The following is a 27,805-nucleotide window of genomic DNA, read 5'->3' on the forward strand; positions in this document are numbered from 1 at the left end:
TATATAATTTCCTTTCTTGTATTTTTACTGAAAGTGTCTTTTTTTTTTTTTGTCCTCAGATACATGCTCCTGAGCTCAACGGTTAACGTTGTGCTAAAAAAATTAAATTAAATTAAATTAAAAAAATTAAATTAAAAAATTAAATTAAATTAAATTTAAAAAAATTAAATATTTTCCGAATCATATGCGATATGTTTGTATTTGTAAGCCTCAGTAATATCATTCTTACTGTTAAGGATTGTTGAAAGTTATAGTTATTTAACAGCATTGATGGGAAAACCCAATTATTTTTGTAAAGCTTTGTTTTATTGATAGATATTTATAACTCAAAATATTATATCACCAGTAATAAGGTAATGCTTTATGAAATTATAGCCACTGAGGAGGTGTCATGAACCTTAACTGCTCTTGAATACAGACATATATTGGATCTGTGTTAATCTCTGTGAATCCTTTCAAACAGATGCCATACTTTGGAGAAAAGGAAATTGAAATGTACCAGGGAGCTGTAAGTAAAGTTTCCTATAAGATATTGCAGATATTCAATTGTATGTAAAGGTTCTTCACGCTTTGTTTGGACTAATATGAGTATATGTTGACTGGTTTTGGTGGTGGTGGAACTTACTTAATTTGGATGCAGCATCTAATTTTAATGAGGTCCTGCTTCTCCCTCCATTTACATGCTGGATTCTCTGAGACAGAGTTAAGCTTGCAAAACAGATTCATGTATTGATTTAAGTTTGATCAGGTTTCCCCACAGCAGACAGTTCCCCTATACAAGAGGAATTTTTCACCAGCTATCTATACCTTAGATCTCTAAAGCTGGGCACCAAAACACAGAGGCACACAAAATTAGAGGCCAGTTTTGAAAATTGGACTGTAAGTATGGGGCAGAGGGAGGGCACAGGTAACTCAATCTGCTGCACTGGAATCAGGCATGTCCATAGACCGAAAACTACGTATGCTATTCAGTCTGAATGGGGTGGGGGGTGGTCTCACATGGCCAATCAGCCTGAGGCTCTGTGCAGTGTTTATTTGTTAGCTTAAGACCACTTCTGAAAGGGGCATAAATTATATGAGTTTCTCTTGGACAGGTATATATTTAGGTATTCTACATTTTTAAAATAGAGTGTTTACATATCTCAGCCAGGACAAAAATTGATTTTAATATGTACCTGCTGAAGTCTGAGGCTCAATTTAAGATGCAGAATTTTCTGTCCTAGCAAGAAACTGTTCCGTGATAAATACTTATATTATTTTTTTCTGTGGTATTTAATGATCTGTCTGAAATTTACATTATATTCCCCAACCCCTTCCCATAGGCTCAGTATGAAAATCCACCACATATCTATGCTCTAGCGGACAACATGTACAGGAACATGATTATTGACAGAGAAAACCAGTGTGTCATTATCAGGTAAGAAACAGCTGTTCACCTATTATAGCTGCTAGTTTAAAGCTTTCTCAGAAGGAAGCAGGGTCTCTCATTTTATTGCTAGATTCCCTTAATATTGTAGAATTATTCATTTGTGTGTGTGTTGTGGGGGGCATCTCAGATAATATTGATGATGTATTATTTATTTTGGAACGACTTTAGAACACTGAAAGCATTATGGACCTTTCTAATTGGGCACAAGTGATGTCATAACTATGTTTAATAATGCCCAGTAAATGTACAGGCTGAATGCTTTCCCTTATTTTTATATATAAAAATTCAATTTCAGAAAAGCAGCAAGACACTCAAGCAAGGAATTTTTGCATTTCTCATGTGGTTAAAGTCACTTGGTCTTTGCCCTTGTACCTGGTAACACCCCCAAGTCATACTGTAATCACCCACAAATAGGCCCCCCTCATCATTTCTTACTGCAAAATTATAATGCACAGTACACTCGCAATCAACTGCATTCAAGCATACATGCAACCTTCCAGCACATCTTATTTTTCAGTATCATCGAATATCAGGGTTGGAAGGGACCTCAGGAGGTCATCTAGTCCAACCCCCTGCTCAAAGCAGGACCAATCCCTGATTTTTGCCCCGATCCCTAAATGGCCCCCTCAAGGATTGAACTCACAACGCTGGGTTTAGCAGGCCAATGCTCAAACCACTGAGCTATCCAAAAGAGGTTGAGTCTTGTGAACTCTTTGAGGGCATTACCATGCTTCTTTTTCTCTTACATCAATTTATATTAGTAGTATTAATAAAAATCTTTTGTCACTGAAAATTAACTATTTCAGGATTTTATAATATTACTAGACATTTTTTGGATCCTCATTTTTGTTTTATAATGTTGCCTTTGCTTGTAGCTTAACAAAAAGAACCCTTCCTCTCCTCAATGCGTGACTCATGTCAAGGGTCCCCTTATCAAAAATGCAGTGGCTCTGGAGAATGTATATGAAAGGTACATGGTTACAAATTAAACCATGATAGGAGGTTTAAAAACTGGCTTTTCATAATTTCCCCATCAGCTGTATTCAGGACTTCCTTTCTACTTCATTCCCAGAGGGGTTTTGCTATATATGAGGTCATTGTTAGTGGGTTCTACTGTATGTGAGGTTGTTACTCTGGTGTCACCTTTTAAAGCTGCCCTGAACCTTACTTAGTTTGTTATAAAGTCATCACTAAATCAAACAGTGCATCTATAACTTCTGGTCTGAACCAAAAAAGTATTTGGAATGACTCCTCAGCTATGCCCAGGAAGTCTTCCACTGAGCCTGTCCCCACCTTAGTTTAGATTAGCAGAAAGGTATTTAAATTTGTAATAGCCCCCAAAGAGCCACCTGGCTTGTGGGGATAATCAGAGAGTTCTGTATACCCTGGCCACCCCTCCTATGCCAGGGGCCTTCAGGGGTGGCAAAGAGCTAGCTGTGTCAGCCAAAGATTCCTCGTACCAAGGAAACTTACAGGTACCTGGGGAACTTTTTGGCCTCTTTGTGTCACTGGAGTAGTGCAGATGAGCCAGAACAGGGGCCAGGATCTGAGTCTTTATATTTGAAGGTGTTCCGCATATAAGGTTTTCTGCCATCGTATTAAATGTCATAGTGTGAAAGCAGAGATCATCTTAATATGTGTCACAGATGAGCTGCACTTGAAAGCCTTCAAAGAGGAGTTGTGTGAAAATTCTTCATACTTGTGGAATTTCTTTTTGAGCTGTGACTCATAGTCCTGGCCAAGCTCCCAAGGGTGACATCCCACAGTAGAAAAGTGTTGGGTGCTCCTAGTACTGGAAAACAAGAGCATGTAGCTTCTTGGAAGTAACTGATTACACATGTGCAAAGATACTATCAGCTCAGACTTCCACTCCTCTGCCTTCTTTTTAGCAATACTAGAGTTATTTGGTTCTGTTTCTGAGTTCATAGGTGTTAGAAACAAGTAAAATTTGGGTTGGTTTTGCTTTGAGCTTTGGTCCTTCAAATCCAGAGCTTGGGGTAGTTCATATCTATGAATCTGTGAATATGCAGGTCCAAATTATCTGAATCCCCACAACTTGAGGGTTCAGAGAAACAATTCTGGATTTGACCTACATAAGGGCCAGGTTTTCAAACATGCCTAGCACCCAGAATGTCAAGGTCTTTGGAAAATCTGGCCAGTTGTTTAGGTGCCTGAATTGTGACAGCTGAGTTCTTTTATAAAAGACAGACCCTGATTGTGGGTAGTGAGCTCTTCTGAAAGTCTGGCCCATACTGTAAATAAAGTATGGTTTGTGTTCCCTGAGACGTGTGCACAGCCTCATCACGCTCTTCCTGTGTTGTGCTTGATACATTTGAAGGGTATAACAAGAATGAAAGAAGAAAATCATTTTCATGACATTATATACAAAATGTTCCTCTTCCTTGATGCATGTTTATTTTTCCTAAGATTATTTTTGTGAGATAAACACAGGAAAAGCAGGAGACTAAGTTTCCAGATGCTTTTTATGTTGGTGTTTGATTTTGGGGACAACTGTGAATGGTTCACTGCTGGGTTGTTAGATTTGTCAAATCAAAGAATTCAGCCAGTTGTACCGTTCATTTTAGTTAATTTTTATATTTTTGTGCTCTTGATCAAATTCCATGTACATTGCTTTGGATTACTTAAAGATTCTTCTGATTATGACATCACAGCTCCTAATAGTTACAAGATGCAGAGCTGATCCACCTCTCATTCACCAGTCTAAATTTGGAATGACTCTACTGAAGTCGATGAAGTTATAATGGTGTAAAAGCACACCAGTCTCTTGCTCTGGCATTGCCAAAGAAAAGCTTCTGTGGGTAGCCTATTAGTGAGCATTCTTAAAAGATATCCAAAATAGCTCCATCTCCTCTTCCGTACCACTTGTTATGGGTAGTTGTGCCCATTCTAGGGCTTGATTACTGATTATATCAGGCCATTTTACTTCGAACATTCTCTACAGACACCTATAATGAAAGCTGTTCAATTTGCATTGGATGGACTTACTATTTTCCAGGACTCTGCTCCATAGAAGAGAACATTTAGGACAGTGTTTCTAAAGATCTTAATTTGGTGGTTTTGTTAATCACATTGGACTTCCCTACTGTGTAGAGTTTTTGAAATACATCGGTTGCTTTACCTGTTCTGGACTTTATATTGAATATGGAATCACCACCTAAGTACATTTAGTAATGGTTTTCAAGGCTTCACCTTCCAAGTAGATAAAATCTTTGGTAGGTAAATTAATTTTCATAACTTTCATCTTTGATTTATTAATAATAAGATCTAATGGCTTGGCAGAATTTGCAAGACCATTTGTCTGTTGCTGCATATCTTTAACTGATTTATTCATAAAACAGACGATGACTGCAAAGTCTAAGACTCCAGGCTCCCCGTCTATTCATGCAGTGTCTGTCTCCATACTGACAATCTGTCACATAACAAAGTCAATAGCAATGACAGACAAGATGCGGGACAAGATGCAACTGTACCTGACACTACTGTTAACATTAAACCAGTTCATTAGCTTCTGGTTTATCTTTACTGCACACTGAATGTTCTGAGACAATTTTTTAATAATTTGAATGAATTTGAATGGTTTTGTTGTTTTATATTATCTGTCTCAATAATTTTCTATCTACACTATCAAATGCCTTTTGGAAATCCACAAAAGTCAGGACTACTGGGGGCTACCATTCATTGCTTTGCTCTACAATATTACACAGGATGAAGAGCTGGTCTACACAAGATCTACAACTTGTTTGTCTCTAAATCTGCTTAGGGTGATGGCATAGCAAACTTTCCCCTGGGACTGAAAGCAGCATAATCCCATGCCACTTGTTACAAAACTCTGATATCTCTTTGGGGGAGTTTGATTGTAATCCCTCTTTTCCCTTCTTCTGTGGTGTATTCTTTCTGGCAGACCAAATTGAAGAGGCATAGCAGGATTTTCATACTGCCCCTTCCACTTGCTTTAAGCAGTTTTGCAATTTGATCTTTACCTGGCAATTTATTGTTCCTTATTCTTTCAGTAGCTGCTTTAAATTCATTCCAGAGTGATTTCCTCATAGCAAACATCAAGTTCTTCTGTCTTTGCTACATTACTGAAGTTAAATGTTTTTTTTTGGTGAGAGTCTATTAAGAATGCCATGGAAATGTTCTGCTCTGCTTTTCTTTTATTCATCTAAGGTAGTAAGGGTTTTCTCTTGTTTATCTTTTATTGGACCTGCCCTTCTGCAGCTAAAATCTCAAGCTGTTCATTTACTGTTTTGAAAAAAGGGTTTCTCTCTCCTTTCACTGATGCCATTTCTGCTTCCAGTGCCTGTCTATCCATATATGCTCTTTTGAGACAGCCAGTTTCATCTAGTAAGAAAATACTGAGTCTTGTCATATATCTTTCAAGGGACAGACAAGCCTGTTTTATTTGTAGAATAATTACCATGTGTGTTAAGAAAACTGTACATGTTTCTAATTATAGCTGTAGAACACTGAGCTTTTATGAATGGTTGTGGACAATGTAAACAATGAGGCTATTCAAGGGTTGGATTCTTCCTGGCCTGGATGCAGGTGCACAGTGTTTGTGTCCAGGTGGTAGGGGAAAGGGTGCAAGGAGCCTTCCTTAGCACCATTTGTGTGGCCCTCGTAAGTGCTGGGCAGAATTGCAGAGTCCCTGTGATCAGGAGAAACAGGGATTGCTCTATCCCTCTTTCCCCAGGGCTGTGCAGTGCTCTCTGGAGGAAAGAGGGCAGGAGGAGCAGAATGTCACAAAAACGTCCGCTTGTCCATGGCAATTGAGTGGTTAAAGAGCTTGGGTATTTGACAATTTTAGTTACTAGTGCATGCATCTGAAATTCACAAGAGGCAGCATATCTGTCTGTGCACTTGTTCCCATATATGGAGGAGAGTGTGGTTTGAAGTGATTTGCTGTGTAGCCATAGTGGCCAAAATGTTATTCACATTAAGCGGGTTAGGCTCCAGCAGCAGTTTGATATTTCATTTCATTTCACTGAGTTTTGCTAAGGCATATGCATGGTTATTTATTTAAGTGTATATTATTGGATCTGGCTTCTGTATCCTACTCTAATAGCCTATTGAATTGTTCCTCCCCCCTGTCCCAAATAAAAAAATGGCTGCCCTTCAATGGATACCTAAGAACTGCCAAAAAAAACCCAACAAAAAACGATTCACTCAGCTGAGATTTGAACTATGAAGGGTTGTCTGTAGACTTGTTTTGATGTTGTTTTAAATTCCCTCTAGAGCATCATTGTCTTGTGATCATGGCAGTGGATGTTATGATTAGTAATTTCCTGTTTTGTGTGAGATAATAGATATTTTCTTCAGGTTATCCTTAAAGGGTTATGTTTCTGCAAAGGTGGAAGCTTTATTCCCCTTTTTTATCAGCTCGGACGACTTCTTCCATGAGGTGTTTTAGTGTGCTATGAAGAAATTTCTCAATTCAAGTCTCTCTTCCTGTTTTTAATATCAGTTTAGTTTTCATCTGCATCTGGTAGTGTTTACTTACAAGAAGGCTACCTGTCATGACCTTAGGATGGTACAACAACTTTACTGATATTAATTTACTTTAATAGAGACTTCTTTCCATCTTCCCCCTTTCAGTAAAACAATCTGACTAACTCTTTATCTTAAATTGGTTAAGTCCAAAAGTCAATTTAAAAAAAATCTGGTCCTGCTGCTGCATTGCAAAACCCATGCAAGCCTCAAACAATTGATTTTTTTGAAAACTTCTGCAGTGGAGAATGCTGCTGGAGATGTGATTGAATCTTACTGGTAGCAGCCACTCAGGAAAAGGCACTCACACACAAATCTTCAACATGATAAGAAACAGTGAGGCAAAAGCCACCAGCAGAATGGGGGAGAAATATTTGTGTAAGGCAAAGCTGATGGGGATGGTTTGAACAAAACTAAAGAAATGAAACTTTACATGTAGATTTCTCCAAACACAAGAGAATAATATTTTACATCTGCAGTGTCCTTGGTTGGTAGATCTAAGAGCACTTTGTGTACATTAACTAATAAAACTCCTCAATGTCCCAATCATGTAGATAAGTATTATCCCTCCCATTCTGCAGATGGGGAAATTGGTGTACAGGATTTTAAGTAAAAAGAAAAGGAGTACTTGTGGCACCTTAGAGACTAACCAATTTATTTGAGCATGAGCTTTCGTGAGCTACAGCTCACTTCATTGGATGCATACCGTGGAAACTGCAGAAGACATTATATACACACAGAGACCATGAAACAATACCTCCTCCCACCGCACTGTCCTGCTGGTAATAGCTTATCTAAAGTGATCATCAAGTTGGGCCATTTCCAGCACAAATCCAGATTTTCTCACCCTCCGCCCCCCCCCCCCACACACAAACTCACTCTCCTGCTGGTAATAGCCCATCCAAAGTGACCACTCTCTCCACAATGTGTATGATAATCAAGGTGGGCCATTTCCTGCACAAATCCAGGTTCTCTCACTCCCTCACCCCCCTCCAAAAACCACACACACAAACTCACTTTCCTGCTGGTAATAGCTTATCCAAAGTGACCACTCTCTCCACAATGTGTATGATAATCAAGGTGGGCCATTTCCTGCACAAATCCAGGTTCTCTCACTCCCTTACCCCCCTCCAAAAACCACACACACAAACTCACTTTCCTGCTGGTAATAGCTTATCCAAAGTGACCACTCTCCCTAAGTGGCGTTCCCTCAAGTCACACAACAAATTAGTGTCGGGGAGGCACAGGAGTCAGAAGTCTTGACTCCCAATCCCCTACATTAATCACTAAATTACCCTTCCTCTCAACGATGAAGAAGTGGAAATAAGTTTCCACATAATTTTTTAGCTTTATTCTGAGTTCAGTGAAGTTTTAAGAGTCTGTGTTGTGCAAATTTGACTCTTTCAGAGCAGCAACTACTACTGGAAAAAATTGTTTAAAAACCTAATAAGCATTTTTTAATGATTAGGAAGATATCAAGAAAGTGAACTTGATTTCCAGTAAGGAAAAACTCCAGGTTAAAAATGAATTATGTCAGTGCCACTTACAGTTTATTTTCCATAATCCGGTATCTTCCTTTTTCTTTTAGAATATATACCATATTTTGCAATTTTTGTAACAGCTATGTATGGAAACATTTCCTACTGTAACATGAGGTTATTTCAAATGAAATGTCATTTTTGTTTCTCTAATGAACTTGAGCCATTATAGCCACTTTTTTCTAAATTTAAGAAACATGCTCTTCTATGATATATAAAGAGACTAAGATAGAAAATGGAGCTTGTATTATTTTATAATCATTGGAGAAGTAAAAAAGCAGATAGGTATCCATAGAAAAACTGTTCTAGGTGAATCATTTACTGGAATTACTACAATTCTCGAGGCATTTAACTAATTTTGTGTTTTACTCAGCAGAAGGCAAGATACTATCAAACAAAGTACATCAGATACAGTTGTTGCAGCATATAAATAATGTACCATCATCATATTGTGGCTCTAGATTAATTTTGGCTATTTACTGGTCTCTGATCAATAAAACTGTAAAAACTTAGAAAAGTATGTGCATGTGTAAATCTAAAGTAAACTGTGAAAAGGCAGGCTTGAAACAAAAGTCACATTATTTAAAGTATCACTTAAATCTAGAGACTACAAATAAAATGGAACTAAATTCCTCCACGTTAGTATTCATAGCTACCACTATTTAATGAATAATACAAACCACACATCATTTGAAGAAGGGAGTGGGGGTGGGATAAGTTATACAGTGAGGAAATCTTTTGTTTACAGTGATTTATGACACTGTTTTATATGGGTTCAAATTTATTAAATGCGGTGTTATTTGTCTTAGTGTTTCTTATCCCCCTGTTCTCTGTAACTTGCCCTTAAGGTTACTACAGCATGGTCTTGCAAGGTATGCCCCAAATGGGAAACTAAAGCTTAGGGATCTTTAGGGATCCATTTATGTGTTTCACCATGTGAAGGTTGTTCTAAACAGCATGCTAATGTTGTCTGGGAGGTATGCACCTGTATCCCACTGGATTGGAGTTGTGTACCTAGCCCCCTGTGGTTCCTTTTGAAGGTTCCAGCTGTTATGCTGAGCTGCTGTGGTTAGATACAGATAGGCTTGGAAAGGTTAGATTTCTATCGATAAATGTCAATAAACATTGATTTCACTGCACGTGCATAAACCGATGGAAAATATTTCCATCAATAATCATCATTTACAGAGAAGCAAAGTAAGAAAAATGCTGGTTGAGAACTTACTAGCATCAAAATGCAGTGATTTAGACTTTTGAGTTAAGTGTTTTACAAATAGACTAGTGAACGAATAGTAAAAACAGGTCTGATTGGTTGATTTAAGGATATTTAGTTGATATAATTGACATGGGATATTGACAGTTCGTGTTTTAACAGTTTCTAAAGCTTTAACTTTTTGAATTCCACTGTCTACTGTCAGTAAATAATTCTGACTCCCCATAATTTCATGCATCTGAAAATTTAAATAGCTGAAAAAACTAAAATAAAAAAAAATGCTTAAAAATAAACAATGATATCTGTCAATTATAAAAAAAATAAAAATTGAACTCTGCCAAGCCTAGATATAGGCCTTTATTTATTATATCACACAGGAAATGTCCTTGAAAATTATTGGTTGCTCATGGGCAAAACTGTACATGAAACGAGGGCATCTTAGGGAGCATAGCAGGAAGTATATGGCATCTCTAGTAGGTCACAATACTAAAGGCATAATTCTACCTAAAGGAGGACATCTTTTAAAAGTGAAAGTGTAATTGCTGTTTCATTTTGGAATGCCACTTTAGAAAGGCTTTTTGTTTTCTCTCCTGTTTCATTTGACTCTCTTTGAAGAGTGAAATACAATATGAGCCTATATACAGCTTAGTTCTTATTGATAATGTAACATGGAACTTTCAGTTGCACACATACAAAATGGGAAATGACTACCTAGGAAGGAGTACTGTGGAAAGGGATCTGGGGGCCATAGTGGATCATAAGCTAAATATACAAAAGAAAAGGAGAACTTGTGGCACCTCAGAGTCTAACAAAGTAAATTTGTTAGTCTCTAAGGTGCCACAAGTAAATTTATTAGTCTCTAAGGTGCCACAAGTACTCCTTGTCTTTTGCGAATACAGACTAACACGGCTGCTACTCTGAAAGCTAAATATGAGTCAACAGTGTAAAGCTGTTGCAAAAAAAAGCAAAACATCATTCTGGGATGTATTAGCAGGAGTATTGTAAGCAAGACACGAGAAGTAATTCTTCCACTCTACTCTGCACTGATTAGGCCTCAACTGGAGTATTGTGTCCAGTTCTGGGCGCCACATTTCAGGAAAGGTATGGACAAACTGGAGACAATCCAGAGAAGAGCAAGAAAAATGATTAAAAGTCTAGAAAACATGAGCTATGCGGGAAGATTGAAAAAAATGGGTTTGTTTAGTCTGGAGAAGAGAAGACTGAGAGGGGTATGATAACAGTTTTCAAGTACATAAAAGGTTGTTACAAGGGGGAGGGAGAAAAATTGTTCTTCCTAACCTCTGAGGATAGGACAAGAAGCAATGGGCTTAAATTGCAGCAAGGGTGGTTTAGGTTGAACATTAGGAAAAAATTCCTAACTGTCAGAGTGGTTAAGCACTGGAATAAATTCCTAGGGAGGTTGTAGAATCTCTATCATTGTGAATTTTTAAGAGCAGGTTGGACAAACACCTGTCAGGGATGATCTAGATCAGGAATGGGCAAACTATGGCCCACGGGCTGGATCTGGACCTTCAGAGAAGAATTGAAACAGTTCCCAGAAACGGCTGGCACCACTTCCCTGCAGCCCCTGGGGGAGGGGGCTCTTGCGCTGCTCTTGCCTGTGGGTACCTCCCCTGAAACTCCCATTGGCCGGGAATGGGGAACCGTGGCCAATGGGAGCTTCGGTGGAGGTACCCACAGGCAAGAAAAGCACGCGGAGCTCTCTGCCCCCCTCCCTCCTCTGGGGCCACAGGGATGTGGTGCCGGCCGCTTCTGGGAGCGGCATGGCACGGGACCAGGGCAGGCAAGCAGGGAGCTTGCCCTGGCCCCAGTGCATGCCACTGCCACCCCGGAACTGCTCCAGGTAAGCGGTGCCAAGCCAGAGCCTGAACCCCACACTCCAACTCCCTGCCTTGAGCCCCTTGCTGCACCCCACATCCCTCCTGCACCTCAACTCCCTGCCCTGAGCCCCCTGCTGCACGCTGCACCCCTCCTGCACCCCAACCCCCTTCCCTGAGCCCCCTGCTGCACCTCACACCCCTCCTCTACCCCAACCCCTTGCCCTGGGCCCCTTCCTGCACACCGCATCCCGTTCCACACCCCTCACTCCCTCCCACACCCCAGCGCCTTGCCCCGGCCCTGCATGCAGTTTTCCCACCCAGAAGTGGCCCTCGGACCAAAAAGTTTGCCCACCCCTGGTCTAGATAATGCTTAGTCCTGCCTTGAGTGCAGGCAACTGGACTAGATGACCTCTCGAAGTCCCTTCCAGTTCTATGATTCTATGATCCTGTAGGGAACTGTTTTAATTCTTCTCATGTCTCCATACTTTTAAAATATAGCGGATCCATACATACTGCTTTCTTTCTCCCTGCAATTTCCACCAATGTCCCTCATTTTAGTCCTGAAATTACCTGTGCTCCACACAAATTTGGAGCCTCCTCATTCTTATTGTTGAGGTTTGCTTATATCAGAAATAAGGAATCATGTAATTGAGGTTACAAAGCAGTTTGAATAATTTTTTGTGTATCCCTCATTTTGAATATTTGTCATACATTGTGGTCCCACACTAGAACCCTGGTAGGTTGAGAGGTGTGACTCCCTATAATCTCCTAACTAGGTAAAAACAGTATCCAAACAGGGTCAGCTGTTACTGGAGAAAACAGACAGCACTACAGAAATGCCTGCATTACAGAAATAAATAACTAAACTTTACGTCACATTGCAAAAACTTCCCTCTTTGATAAAGTTTTTCTACCATAATCAGAATATTCCCATGTTTAAAGAAAAAAAAAAACAAAGTTTTCTTTAATCTAAGAAAAAGCCAGAGCAGAAGATTTCATTAAGTCCACTAGGGATCTAGCTTTGCTAAGCTGTTTAACATGGGCACACTCAGACACCATGGTGATGGGTGCTAATATAAAACCCTAAGAGAGAGAGAATATTCTCACAATGGGCAAAATTCATCCCTAGTGGAACTGCACTGACCTAATGGGAGTTAAACCAGAGATGAATTTGGGTCCATTGATATTTGTTTCCTATAGCTCCCACAATGTGCTAGGTACTACACAAAGAGAGAAAAAAGGACAGACCCCATCCCTGCTCCTATAATATGTTTGCAGATTTATTTTAGACTTGCAGGATCATCATTCATCTGTTTTTCCAAACTCCTTCAATCTATTTCTGGGTGTTTAATCATTTTAGTCTCCACAGTCAGACAGTTGCAGGGAAGAAAATGCTGAAACTTCACTCAGGTCAAACTTAAAAGCGAGCTGAACCCATTTTGTGCAACCCAGCAAAATGGAGGCTCGCATGATGAAAGACAGCTGTTAGCCTACTGCCAATGGCAATCCTGATGCTGAAAAGTGACTTTGAGCCCAGTCCGGCACTCCATACCAAAGAAGAGCTTCCATTTGCTCAAATCCTGATCTCAATTATAGCATCAGGGTTTCTGTAAGGTCTAACTATCAGACTTTTATTTTGGGGTAACCTCTCTATCTACACAGTTTTAGTGCTGCTGAGCATGGCAGTATCACACATTTTATCAAGTTCCATGTTGTTTTCCGGTCTGAACAACTTAACAGATGTGTCTTTGTGTTCCTCTCTTCCTAGCGGTGAAAGCGGTGCTGGAAAGACTGTAGCTGCTAAATATATCATGAGTTACATCTCTAAAATATCAGGAGGTGGCCCCAAGGTACAGGTGAGTTGATATAGTGTAATGTTGCTGTAAAGAAACCATGTCAAATCTTACTGTATAGCCACAATGCAAGAGATAACACTTACGAGCACACATGTACAGCCAACATAGATCCCCTAGCATAGAAACTGGTGTGGCTCTACTGCACAAATGGGTCTTCCAGAGTTCAGGTATCCATGAATTGTACTCTGTAGGGGACGGATGAATTGGGGCCAGGGATTCACCCCTGCACAGATCTGCTGGTCCTCCACCTGTGGATGGGGAGTCCGTAAGATGAAAACCTACTAGTCTGAACAGACCCCTGTGGAACAGCTTCAGTGTTGATGCTGAATTATTCAAAGGTTAAAGATTTTTGGGAAAAACGTTTTTAAGGGAATTTGTGACCTCAAGCTGTAGGGAGAGGAGTTTAATTTATAGCAACCAAACATTATTTAACAACACCTCAGAAAATCTGCTTTTTCTACAATGTCAAATATGAATTTTTACTAGACCTTTCAGATCCAGAGAGAATTGAACTGTCTCAGTGGTTCATATCTCCCATTAAATCATGGATTTGTGTTCACACATTAGAGGGAAAAGAGAAGGACCTTTATTAAACATCTTTTTAAACAAATTATCTAGTAGGAAATGTAATTTCTGGGAGCTAGCTAGATTGGTGAATAGTTGCTTGTTAATAATTCTGAAACTACTGTCTGCACTATCTACACAAGCATTTTAACTAAAGCTAATGCAGTAAATTATCCATAAAATTCCACTAATGGAGTTCTATGAGATCATCGGCTGATTGACAGACAACTATTCTTGGTATGTAGCGGCTACCCTTTACCAGTGTGCTTTTTTTTTTCTGCTTACCATAATACATTGGCCTTAGTACAAGCTCTGATGATGATTATGTTCTTCCTGTTTTGTTTGTGGAGACAATGATACAGGGAACATTGCACAGTCATTCAATAGCAAAGGGAAAATATGCATTGTGTTATTTTTGGAGTGGACTTAATCAAATTATAAATAATTGTTTCAGTTATTTTAAGTAAATCCCAGCTCTTCCTACAAGATGCAAAATAAACTCAGTAGTTACAAGACAGAGCTGATTAAACTGATACATTTTCTTGAGTAGTGTATTATTTTTGTGTGAAATTCAATCCTCTCTACACAAACCTGAATATACACTAATTTTGAGCAAGAAACTAACACCCTGATCCTACTCCCATTAAAGCAAATGGCCCTTCCACAGCCAATGCTTCAAACTATGGGCTGATGCCGCTCTACACCTGCTAGGCTGAGTTTTATGATAATTGAATCTGGGTAAGTGAGAATCCAGTGGCTTCCTCATGGCCTGCTCCCAGCACTTTTCTCCTTGCTGTCTGATTCGAAGCTCTCACAGAGCTAACCATTAGCCCATCTGTGGTCTTGAGCTACCATTCCTTATGCAGGCAAAACTCCCATTGTCTTGACAAGTTTTGTTTGTTTTAAGAAATTGCAAGATTGGGCTCCAAGGTTATAGGTTTAATTAGTAAGCAGTTATTTCATAAACAGGACATAAATACTTTGAAACCGAGTGATGATTTGTATAGTGTTAAAATAATTATTGTTCCCCATCCTGATCACCAGATGCTTTTCACTATCCAAACATATCCTATGTATTTTGTTTCAATTTTTAATTATTCAGCAGAGTTCTGAATCTGCTTTTGAAGCCCTACATTTTCCAAATTCTCTACCTTCTTCCATTTTATCCCATTTGTCATTGTCTTCAAGATTCCAGTTTCCTTCTCTACGTGTTTCATTATACTTCTTGTTTGGACAGTAGGTCTTATTTAGAAGGGAAGTTAAAGGCAAAGAGGATAAAATGTGGCCAGAAATGTTGCAACCTTGGGCCAGATTGTGCCGCCAGATGCACTTGGTATAAACCTGGAGTAACTCTGTTGATTTAATGTAGATTTATATGCAGTTGCTCAGGTTAAAATATGATCCTCAAGGTTTTTTGTCCAACTCAATCTAGCCATGATCCAGAAAAATAAAGTTTCTCAGATAAAATGTACTTAGTGAAACAAAGGAACATAGGATTCACCATACAGGATCCAAACCATTAGTCCATCAAGTTTGGTAGCCTCCTCCCAGTGTTCCAGGAGAAAACTAACCCATTTCTCTCTGATCCCGCTTCCACTCCAGTAAATCATTCAGCCATCTGTGAACTGTTCTACATGGATATTTGTTATTGTTTTAATGTTCCCTAGAAACAGGTTTTTAAAAATTGCAAGCCACCTACTAACAAGGGGAGAAACTCTACCAATTCAGGGGTAGGAGAATTCTACCACCAAGGCCAGTGGTAGTGGCTTACTGATACTAAGGGGTGGGGATCTGCACCACTTTGCTTTTCTTCCTCCTGTATTCTCGTCCATCCCCCCATCTTCCTAGCTGCTGCAAGAGTGTGAGAGAAAAAGTCTCTGTTACTTTATCCTTGACCAGAGTCTGCCTCTGCTTCAAACCCTGTGAGCAGCAATGAAACTGTCAAGAAACAGGTCAGTTTCATTGTGCTCCTTCTTGGCATAGCCAGTGTTGCTACTTATAGCTATCTGCAAGTTCAGGAAGATGACTGCATCAGTTTACTTTCTGTTTAAGTTTGGTTTCAGAGGAACAGCCATGTTAGTCTGTATTCACAAAAAGAAAAGGAGTACTTGTGGCACCTTAGAGACTAACCAATTTATTTGAGCATGAGCTTTCGTGAGCTACACACGTGGTGCTCAGCCTGGTCCAGTCCACACAAGAGATCCACTTCCTGGACACTACAGTGCTAATAAACAATGGCCACATAAACACCACCCTATACCGGAAACCTACTGACCGCTATTCCTACCTGCATGCCTCCAGCTTTCACCCTGACCACACCACACGATCCATTGTCTACAGCCAAGCTCTGCGATACAACCGCATTTGCTCCAACCCCTCAGACAGAGACAAACACCTACAAGATCTCTGTCAAGCTTTCTTACAACTACAATACCCACCTGCAGAAGTAAAGAAACAGATTGATAGAGCCAGAAGAGTTCGCAGAAGTTACCTACTACAGGACAGGCCTAACAAAGAAAATAATAGAACGCCACTAGCGGTCACCTTCAGCCCCCAACTAAAACCCCTCCAACGCATTATTAAGGATCTACAACCTATCCTAAAGGATGACCCAACACTCTCACAAGTCTTGGGAGACAGGCCAGTCCTTGCCTACAGACAGCCCCGCAACCTGAAGCAAATACTCACCAACAACCACATACCACACAACAGAACCACTAACCCAGGAACTTAGCCTTGCAACAAAGCCCGTTGCCAATTGTGCCCACATATCTATTCAGGGGACACCATCACAGGGCCTAATAACATCAGCCACACTATCAGAGGCTCGTTCACCTGCACATCCACCAATGTGATATATGCCATCATGTGCCAGCAATGCCCCTCTGCCATGTACATTGGTCAAACTGGACAGTCTCTACATAAGAGAATAAATGGACACAAATCAGATGTCAAGAATTATAACATTCATAAACCAGTCGGAGAACACTTCAATCTCTCTGGTCACGCAATCACAGACATGAAGGTCGCTATCTTAAAACAAAAAAACTTCAAATCCAGACTCCAGCGAGAAACTGCTGAATTGGAATTCATTTGCAAATTGGATACTATTAATTTAGGCTTAAATAGAGACTGGGAGTGGCTAAGTCATTATGCAAGGTAGCCTGTTTCCTCTTGTTTTTTCCTACCCCCCCCCCCCCAGATGCTCTGGTTTAACTTGGATTTAAACTTGGAGAGTGGTCAGTTTAGATGAGCTATTACCAGCAGGAGAGTGAGTTTCTGTGTGTATGGGGGTGGGGGGGATGTGAGAAAACCTGGATCTATGCAGGAAATAGCCCGACTTGATTATGTAAAGAGTTGTCACTTTGGATGGGCTAGCACCAGCAGGAGAGTGAATTTGTGTGGGGGGGTGGAGGGTGAGAAAACCTGGATTTGTGCTGGAAATGGCCCACCTGTTGATCACTTTAGATAAGCTATTACCAGCAGGACAGTGGGGTGGGAGGAGGTATTGTTTCATATTCTCTGTGTATATATAAAGTCTGCTGCAGTTTCCACGGTATGCATCTGATGAAGTGAGCTGTAGCTCACGAAAGCTCATGCTCAAATAAATTGGTTAGTCTCTAAGGTGCCACAAGTACTCCTTTTCTGTTTAAGTTTGGATGATTTTCTTCACAATTATAAGAACTAGAAACTGAATTTAAAAAAAAAAAAACTTGCATTCTGCAGACATATTGGCAGATTCCCCCTCACCTGGCCAAGAGGATATTCTAAAGCCTGCTTGTAGAGACAGGCATCCTTGTTCCTTATATATATCAAGTTTACAAATCATGATTTCATATGAATGCTCCAAGACCTTGATAAAGATCCCAAAGCAGATTTTTTTTTTTTTTAATTACAGCATGTGAAGGACATTATTCTGCAGTCAAACCCTTTACTGGAAGCCTTTGGGAATGCGAAGACTGTACGGAACAATAACTCCAGCAGATTTGTAAGTTCCTCTCCGCAAAAGATTGCTTTTGCTCCTAACGTGTGAGTTTGATTTTGGCATCTTTGTGAAGGAAAATGCTGGTTTTCATATATACGGAGAGGCACACATTTCAAGGTCTCCTAGATGTTATTGCAAATGTTTATTTCTATTACGGTTTGGGCAAAGCTATTTGTAAGCAGTGTGATGTGTAAACAAGACAACTAGCAACCTAACTGGGGCCTAATCTGCACTGAACTGGAAGGTATGAGCATATCTATTTTCCAACCCGTGTAATAATTAGCTGTGATTTTTTTTTAATGGGATGGAACAATTGCTAGGCTTCACTGTTGAGCATGAAGGTTATTCATCTTTCCAAAAAGCAATAAGGAATTGTTTTCAGCACTTGATTATAAATGTTATACATAGTAATGGGAACTAACACTACATATGCAGAATAATGGCCTGATATTGTACCCTAAGTTCCGTTTTAACTAACGTAGCCCTTACAACATTTAATTCGGAAGAATCACCATGTATTTATAAAATATAGTGAAGAGAGAATGGGACAACGTTACAGTACATATGTGGGACCAAATACCCTGCTTGTGTAAATGGGCACAGCTCTATTTAATTAAAATGGAGTTTTATCCTTTTATACCAGCATGAAATTTGAACCGTGCTTTTCAGATTTTAGACCCTTGTTGAAAACATACTGATATAATAAAATATAAATGTCTTCACAGACATTCAGATATCAAGTGAACTAAAATATACAACTAGGTTATCTGATGCATCATGCAAGGGGGAAAAAAAATTCAAAACTGTAGATATCCTTATTGTTTTCCAATGTATTTCCTCGTCTGTGACTACCTGTATTAGCAGTGTGCCTTGCTTGACAAACTTCTTCCCCTTTTGCTCCCCTTAGTCATCCCCTTCACAAAATAGAAGTAAGGGTATATTTTGAAGTTGACGTGGGTTATGAATGCGGTTCCTCAGTCCACCAAGATAAAAGGATCATTGATATACATCACCTGGAAACAGAAGGCTGTATTAACCATTGGTTTAAGGGGTTGTAAATCTACAACACTGGAGTAGTTCCCACATACATCAGTAGTAAATTTAGCCATCAGTGTTTCATTTCTGCAATCTGCCTAATTTACACCTACCAAATAAGGCAGAGGAAAGAAGTCCCCCAGTTAGTCCTTACATATGGGTTAGTGTACATCTTTGTTCTAAAGCACTACAGAATTATTATGTTGGGTTTAGAATTAGGTAACTGGACATGGAAAAGTGGGGAAGAAAGTAATTGTTTCTTAAGAGTCCAGGCCTAATTTAACCTTGAAGTAATACAGAATACATATTCTAGTTAGTTTCCTTGAGTTATACTGCAACAGGCCTCTGCTTTAAGCTTAGTTTTTATTAATCATTCAAAAACCTCTATAATTATTTGTTACAGGGGAAATACTTTGAAATCCAGTTTAGCCCAGGTGGGGAGCCTGATGGTGGAAAGATCTCCAACTTTCTCCTGGAAAAGTCTCGGGTGGTAATGAGGAATCCTGGAGAGAGGAGTTTTCACATTTTTTACCAGGTCCGAAATGTACAGTTCCTTTCACAGTTATTAAAAAAAAAATACTTCTTCCATTTCTAGTTTTTCCTTTATATTGGTACGTCTCTCAATGAAGTCATGCTATTGACTGCATGTTTAAAAGGGCAGTCTGAATGTTGCTAGGTACCTTCAGTGCACACTAAGGCATTGTCTAACATAGACTCATTCAGTGGCTTGAGTCTCTTTCCAAATCCAGAAAACAGTAGACTCTCAGTGAAGTAACAACATGATGTATTTCTAAGGGCCAGCTTGAAAATTCACTGTTACCTCCCACATGGAAGAGTTTAACAGAATATAGTAGATAATTTCCCTGCAGATTTTTTAAAACTATTCTGTAGAATGTAATAGAGAATGATAACTTCTGTCCTAGCATTCTATTGTCTAGCTGCAAAAGAGAAACAGGCATCATTCTCCATTAAACTCTATAAGATTTTAGGATTATTTTTATAGTACCCTAAAAGTTTCATCTCTATTGCAGTTCATAGGACCTTTCTCTAAGGGCTGTTTTTCTTTCACTACCTTTTGATGGGATAGATCCTTGTAAGCTAAATACTGGTTAAGTTGTACTAATAGAGACAATGTCAGTACAAGTGACTGTGAGCCAGCTTCATGGACATGAAACATCACTGCCAAATGGAAAAAGTGGAACTGGAGCTGGAAGTGCTTCAGGGACTGTGCATTCCCCTTCTTTGAGGGAAGTGAATGCATTGTTCTTCTGCGCCCTACTCCTCCCAGTTTAGGAGAGGCTTTGACAAACTCTGAAGCGCACCCCATTTTCTCCTCACCCTGAAAGTTGGCTACAACATAAGCCATGAAGATGAAAAGGACAGAGGGGGTCTTTAGGGTTCTGATAGTGATTGCAGAGGATCCACTGGGGGTTTGTTCATTCATTTTTGGGTATTAAAGATGTGTCTATGTACATATATCTGAGGCAGCATGGTGGCTCAGTTCATACAGTCTGGTGATACAAAGAGATCAGGAAGCTTCTTTAATTGCCCTATCCCAGCCCTGTGCCACTCACTCCCAGCCCTGATCGGCATAAGAGGTGTTAGGAGGCATAGCTGAACATGTCTAGTTGGCAGCCGGTGTCAAGTGGAGTGCCCCAGGGGTCGGTCCTGGGGCCGGTTTTGTTCAATATCTTCATAAATGATCTGGAGGATGGTGTGGATTGCACATCCGCAAATTTGCTGAGAGATACTAAACTGGGAGGAGTGGTAGATACGCTGGAGGGCAGGGATAGGATACAGAGGGACCTAGACAAATTGGAGGATTGGGCCAAAAGAAATCTGATGAGGTTCAATAAGGATAAGTGCAGGGTCCTGCACTTAGGACGGAAGAACCCAATGCACAGCTACAGACTAGGGACCGAATGGCTAGGGAGCAATTCTGCGGAAAAGGACCTAGGGGTGACAGTGGACGAGAAGCTGGATATGAGCCAGCAGTGTGCCCTTGTTGCCAAGAAGGCCAATGGCATTTTGGGATGTATAAGTAGGGGCATAGCGAGCAGATCGAGGGACGTGATCGTTCCCCTCTATTCGACATTGGTGAGGCCTCATCTGGAGTACTGTGTCCAGTTTTGGGCCCCACACTACAAGAAGGATGTGGATAAATTGGAGAGAGTACAGCAAAGGGCAACAAAAATGATTAGGGGTCTGGAACACATGAGTTATGAGGAGAGGCTGAGGGAACTGGGATTGTTTAGTCTGCAGAAGAGAAGAATGAGGGGGGATTTGATAGCTGCTTTCAACTACCTGAGAGGTAGTTCCAGAGAGGATGGTTCTAGACTATTCTCAGTGGTAGAAGAGGACAGGACAAGGAGTAATGGTCTCAAGTTGCAGTGGGGGAGGTTTAGGTTGGATATTAGGAAAAACTTTTTCACTAGGAGGGTGGTAAAACACTGGAATGCATTGCCTAGGGAGGTGGTGGAATCTCCTTCCTTAGAAGTTTTTAAGGTCAGGCTTGACAAAGCCCTGGCTGGGATGATTTAATTGGGTATGGGTCCTGCTTTTGAGCAGGGGGTTGGACTAGATGACCTCCTGAGGTCCCTTCCAACCCTGATATTCTATGATTCTCTGATTCTATGAACACTGTACTTGGGTGATCCCCAGCTGGCATAACAGACCCTTGGGGATTATGACAAGCCGGTGTTGTTCAGAGCAGCCAAAAGCCACTTTGAACTATGCTGAGGATGGGGACAGTGAAAAACTGGCCTCTGGATCAGGGAGTCACAAATTAGTGGGGCCACCTGAGGAATCCTCCCTGGACATTTAGTCCTGGTATTGCAGACTTGAAGACAGACCTATCCTGACATTCAGTTCACATTTTCCTCACACCTCTAATGCGAGGGAGCTCGTATCAGCGTGCAGCATTGCAAACTGAGAGTCTTATTCAAAGATCTAGTACTGAACACAGAAGTTTAAAAAAAAAAAAATCATTCCTGGGAATGGGAATGAGCGTCTGTTCTTCCAAGCCAAGATCAGAGAAACCTGAGAAAGGTACACTGCTGGCACTGCGTTCACCTGGCAAATAAAGAGACTGTCTTCTATGACATTACAGCCTCAGTCACCTGTTCAAGAGCTGTCCTTCCCCAGTTGGAGAGAGTTAGCTATGTAATGGAATGATATCTGATTTCTGGTGTTTTTCTTTTGCAGCTTATTGAAGGTGCCTCCTCAGAGCAAAAACACAGCCTGGGCATTACTAGCATGGACTACTATTACTATCTGAGCCTCTCTGGATCCTACAAAGTAGATGATATAAATGACAAATCTGATTTTCAGGAAACTCTGGTGTGTTTTTTAAATCAGTGCTCTGTGTATGTGTATTCATTCAGCTATACCTTTTAAGGCAAACAGTTTAATGTTTCATATTTACAGAAAAAGGAAAACCACAATCTGCAAATTCTTGTAGATAAAAACTCACCCATATAATTTTAATTACCCCTTTATTATGAATGGGTGTTCTTTCTGGCTAGCGCTCTGATAATTCTGCTAAAATAGCCACGCTATTTATTTTAGAGGTACAGATTCAATAGAAAAGAAGATCAGCCAGTGAGCAGCAGGCAGAGAAAATGCATTATGAAAAATATTAAAATACAGCACAATGATTAGCTTCCACTGAAAAGTGAAAATTGAAAACAGAAAGCTCTCAACTGTATATAGTAGCATGGGCTGAAGGTTAGAGGAAGGAACTGAGGGCTTGTCTACATGTACAGCGCAGTGTAGCACTTTAGTGAAGACTCTACTATGCCTCTCCTGTTGGCATAGTTAATCCGCCTCTGGGAGAGGCAGTAGCTGTGTCAATGGGAGAAGCTCTCCCGTCGCCATAGCGCTGTCTACACCAGGGGTTAGGTCAGTATAACTGCGTCACTCAGGGATGTGGATTTTTCACACTGCTGAACAACATAGTTATACCAAAGTAAGTTTACAGAGTAAGTGTAGACCAGGCCTGAGAATCCGGAGACCAGGGCTCTGCATCCAGCTCTGATATTGACTTGCTGTGTGACCTATGGCTAGCTATGTGGATACCTCTGCCATTTCCAATGCAAAACATTATTTAAGTGCCAAGTATCATCATTATTACTGTACCAGCCTATGTGGGACTTTGGCAAAAATTACAGATTAGGAATCAGATTTGTAAAAGAACCATTTACTATACTTGATAAAAAACTATTCTGCAGATCAGTTATAAGCCTAAGCCAGCCAAAATGTAACTATTCTAGAATCATGCACTATGCAGTTTTCACTTTTGTTAGGTCTAAATCATCTATTTGTGTAACAGGAATAATGTTTTTATAATACAACATTGTCTTAGAATCTGTGTCTCCTTCTTTAGTGCCTCAGCTTCATTTTAGCATATATGATGAGCTCATCTAGATCTCACATCCTGTTGATGAAATTCTGTGGAAACTTTAATGGGATTTGGAGGCCTGATTGCTTTAAATTCTTTTGAAAATCCCAGACTTAATTTTTTTAATTCCAATTAATTATTCATGGTTTGTAAAAAATATGGTGAATGAATAATGTTAGTAACTTGATGTCTTTCTTTTCCCAGCATGCAATGAATGTGATCGGCATCTTTGCAGAGGAGCAGTCATTGGTACTACAGATCGTGGCAGGAGTGCTGCACTTGGGAAACATCAGCTTTAAAGAAGTTGGCAATTATGCTGCAGTGGAGAGTGACGAGTGTAGGTAGCTCTGGAAACAATTACAGGATTAATGATGATGCAACAGGCTGAGGCCCAGATGTTGCAAGGTGAACTGAGTAGTGAGCTGCTTATCCAAATACAGTACATCATTTCTCATGCTCTGGGATTGCTAATTTGGTTTCTCTTCCAAAAACAATACGGGGTCATAGTCCCTAGTTGCACCCCAGGCAATCTTATTGACTTAATGAGAGGTGGAGCAGCAACTCTCTCCAGAGCTGGCCTTGGTAGCCAGAGCATAGATGCTTGGGGCATTGCCCATATTCCTACCCTATCCAGGCATTAAATGAAAACACCTGCTGTCTTTTAAAAACGTGGATGGCAAGGCAACCCTAGTGTAGCTTACTGTAGAACCCTGAATGAGCATAGGAAGGAGAGTAAGAAATATTAGGTTTCAGAGTAGCAGCCGTGTTAGTCTGTATTCGCAAAAAGAAAAGGAGTACTAGTACTCTAAGGTGCCACTAGTACTCCTTTTCTTTTTAAGAAATATTAGGAGCTGGATAATTGTATCCTTCCTTATTAAGTTCTGAACCTTGATGCTTTTTACCAAGAACTTTTTAAGGTTTAATTTCACTTAATTTCTTTCAGTCTGAGTTCAGTGCTTAATTTTCATATTTCTTCCACAGAGTGGTTTGCTTGTATTCAAATCACTGGTGTAAACTGTCTTATATGTTCTAAGGTTTGAGGTAAACAGCTGAAGACCTTTTTTGGGATGGGGTGCAATTTATTTAAAATCCATCTGAGTGTAAAGACTTGAATAATTTCTTGGAAGATTTAGAGAAGGTTTTGAGCCATAAGTCCCATTTTTACCACATCCCACCAGGTTTGTTTCTGATGACTGCTACTTGAGATACTTGTGCGTTTTCTTGTTTGTTTGTTTGTTTGTTTTTTTTATCTTTAAATCACCATCCATTGGTTTAGTTAAAAAACAACAACCCTGGTTGTTCTTGCAGTTTTGGCTTTCCCTGCTTTCCTCCTGGGAATTAACCAAAGCCGCCTGAAAGAGAAACTGACCAGCAGGCAGATGGACAGTAAGTGGGGAGGCAAATCAGAGTCCATTAATGTGACGCTTAATGTGGAACAGGCCTGCTACACCAGAGATGCTCTAGCCAAAGCCCTTCATGCCCGCATCTTTGACTACCTGGTGGATGTAAGTTGAATTTTTTCTGATTATGTCACTAGGGTTAAATGATGAAAGGAAAAAATATCCCATGTGGGCTTTCCCCCACAATTCTCTGCTTTTGGCCATTGTATCCTTCCCCCACTGCACTACATTTCCTCAAGCCTTAAACAGCTGTTAATTGCTAACCCACTGCTATACAGCCCTCTCCATGCCTCCCTTCCACACACACACAAGCAGGGCTCCCTGGTGGCTGCCCTAGAGCAGGAATGCTAAGGGCAGGGGAAAGGGGTGCAGAGAGGCTCTTGCATGCAGTACTCCTGCACTGGAGGCGTCCTTAAATTGCTTGCGTTCCTAGAGCATTTAGCTGGGGACATTATAAAGATAGTGGCAGCACTGGATGGCACAACAAGGGCATGGCCATGGAACTCGAGATAGTGGCTCGAAGGCCCATGCTACATCTTTTCAAACGGTTTAAATGGCTGGTGAGTGCGCCATCTCCAGCACCGTTAGAGGCATTATGCCTCCTCTCAGCCTCCAGTCACTGCTGCCCATGTGGTGTACCACCTTCTCGCCCACCTGCCCTCCCCCCATCCCCAAAATACAGCTCATGCTTTCAGAGCCTTAATGTGACCTATAGTCTGGGGCACTCTCAGGAAGGAAGAACAGTCAGGTAGTGAAACTCCCAGGGGGAGTGGTTACAGCCTCCCTTCATTGTCCCATTCTTGCTGCTTTCCAGATGCTATTCTACTCCCTCTCCCTTCCTCTCATGCAAGGTAGTCCCTTTTCAGGATGAGACTGTAGGCTGAAATGGGAAGGGAGAAACATCAGATATTGGACAAGATATTGGGCTAGCTGGAGCAAAGGTTTGTTCCAGGGTGGCATTGCTATTTTCTTATAACTGCCTCACCATGGCAACTCCCACTGCCTATATAGCAGGTGTCACTGGTGTTTTGCTCTTTTAAGTTGCTGGCAAGGAAAAGCAGAAATTTAAAAAGTTTAATGGGAAGAATCAGGTTGCATATCAGCAGAACTCTAACTGTTGAGCTTTTATAAACGTTCCTTTTATTTCTTGTTTGCTTTTTTTATTTCTCTTTTTAAATGGTCCAGTAACTCTTTCTAATGAGAAACAGATTTACAGGTAATAACTCTGAAGGCTCACTTGCTTGGATAACGTAATGTAATGTATATAATATATACTGTAATGGATAATGTAATACTCATTTGCTAACTGACGATAGAGTTTACCTTTTTAAATAAAGTGAAATACACTTGCGGGGAGAAAAGGGGAGTTTCATTCTTCATTGCATATAAAGAGGTTATTTTTGTACAACCCAAATTTTTTCAGTTCAAAGTTGCTTAAGGGTTTAAACTAGTTTGTTTTGTATAAACATGTTTTTTCCTCTCTGTTTTTTATTAGTCCATTAATAAGGCTATGGAGAAGGACTATGAAGAGTATAACATTGGAGTCTTAGACATTTATGGCTTTGAAATATTCCAGGTAAGAGTGCAAAATTCAGGATCTGAATTGACCTGATGGGGAGAGAAGAATTTTTTTTTTTTAAAACTCTGGTCAAAAGAAAGAAAGGAAAATGTCATCTTCCTGGGCATTCATATGAACTACAGTGCCCAGTGGTAATAAGTCATGTAATAAAAATGAAGTACTGAAAACAGCTTCAGAGAATCTCGGTCACTGACCTTTACACTGAGGTGGTGACAACACACGGAATAAATGTAAAATCAGCTTCCAGCCCATCATTGAAAATGTTCATTAAAACCTCTCCAAAAATTGCTTATTATAAAAAAAATCAAAAGCTGTTTAGTGTAGAGCATGAGGCTAACATTGTTAATTTTTTTTCTGTTTCATTATAGAAAAATGGTTTTGAACAGTTCTGCATCAACTTTGTTAATGAAAAACTGCAGCAGATTTTTATTGAACTGACACTGAAGGCAGAACAGGTAACTACACATTGATAATCTCTGAGTTAAAAATTCACAGAGTTAGCTGTCACCCTTTTGTTTGGTGCTGGACTGAGGTTTCAGCCAGTGACAACAAAATTTGCCTTTTTGTAAAGCAAGGCCAAAAAAAATCATGGCAGTTAACTAACCTTGAAAATGTAAATAGCATCAGTTGCAGACACATTTGTCTTCCAATACAGTGATACAAAGGTGAGTCTCTTGCACAGTGTATTTATGCAGTCATATGACTTTCTGACCACACGCGCTGTGTGATCTGACTCACTGACAGAAGTGGAAAACTGCAGCTTGGTTCCATCCCTCCATTTTTGTGGAAAATGGCACTAAAAGTTAAATGCAAAAACAGTTTGTCTCACCCATTTGTCTCTATTTTTAATGAAATAGAGAATTCAGTTAACTTGGCTGTACATTTATTTTTATGCTACCCATTTCCTCACTTCTCTACCCTTTTAAAAGCATGTCCCTTTCTCTGCCCTGGAATGTCTTCGCCAAGTTTCTCCTTACATGAGCATCAAATTCTACATTGGAAAACAATGATAGCATGCAATATGCCCAGAGAGGTATGGTCTAGTAGTGCAAGTATAAACCTGGCACCCAAGGACTCCAGAATCAGCAGCTAAGTGTTCTTGGGCCAGTATTTCCAGAAGTGTACATACACAATTGCACTTCCACAAAAGTGCACACAAATGACTAGTTAAGTATCTAGCTGGACATTTATGTATGTAATTGATACAACTAGGGCTGGTCAAAAAATGTTTTAATGACATTTTTCTATCAAAATTTTTTTGAATTTAACATGTTTTTGACCAGCTGTAGAGTTGGTTGCACTCACAGTCACAGGAACTGTGCCCAGAAAGAGGGAGCATAGCTGGTCCTGCATTTTTGCATGTGCAGTTCTGAACATGCTGTTGTGGAGATCTGGTCCTTAGCCTCTCTGTCTCAGTTTCTCCATCTATAAATTAGCCTTGAGAATATTGACAATCAC

The 27,805-nt window shown here is 40.2% G+C and overlaps 1 protein-coding gene across 2 annotated transcripts in view; it reads left to right on the forward strand.

The window, feature by feature from the left end:
• The window catches only part of MYO1E (myosin IE), a 146,293-nt gene that overhangs the window by 64,240 nt on the left and 54,248 nt on the right, over nucleotides 1-27,805 (forward strand). For both annotated transcript variants that reach the window (XM_048867037.2, XM_048867038.2), the window contains exons 3-12: nucleotides 419-508; nucleotides 1,323-1,417; nucleotides 13,298-13,385; nucleotides 17,848-17,937; nucleotides 19,373-19,504; nucleotides 22,174-22,308; nucleotides 23,573-23,705; nucleotides 24,677-24,873; nucleotides 26,264-26,344; nucleotides 26,716-26,802. In XM_048867037.2, coding sequence (XP_048722994.1) covers nucleotides 419-508; nucleotides 1,323-1,417; nucleotides 13,298-13,385; nucleotides 17,848-17,937; nucleotides 19,373-19,504; nucleotides 22,174-22,308; nucleotides 23,573-23,705; nucleotides 24,677-24,873; nucleotides 26,264-26,344; nucleotides 26,716-26,802 — 1,128 coding nt within the window. The remainder of the gene's footprint in view (nucleotides 1-418; nucleotides 509-1,322; nucleotides 1,418-13,297; nucleotides 13,386-17,847; nucleotides 17,938-19,372; nucleotides 19,505-22,173; nucleotides 22,309-23,572; nucleotides 23,706-24,676; nucleotides 24,874-26,263; nucleotides 26,345-26,715; nucleotides 26,803-27,805) is intronic.

The sequence above is a fragment of the Caretta caretta genome, chromosome 10 (assembly GCF_965140235.1).
Source record: "Caretta caretta isolate rCarCar2 chromosome 10, rCarCar1.hap1, whole genome shotgun sequence".
In the NCBI taxonomy this organism is placed as follows: domain Eukaryota; kingdom Metazoa; phylum Chordata; order Testudines; family Cheloniidae; genus Caretta; species Caretta caretta.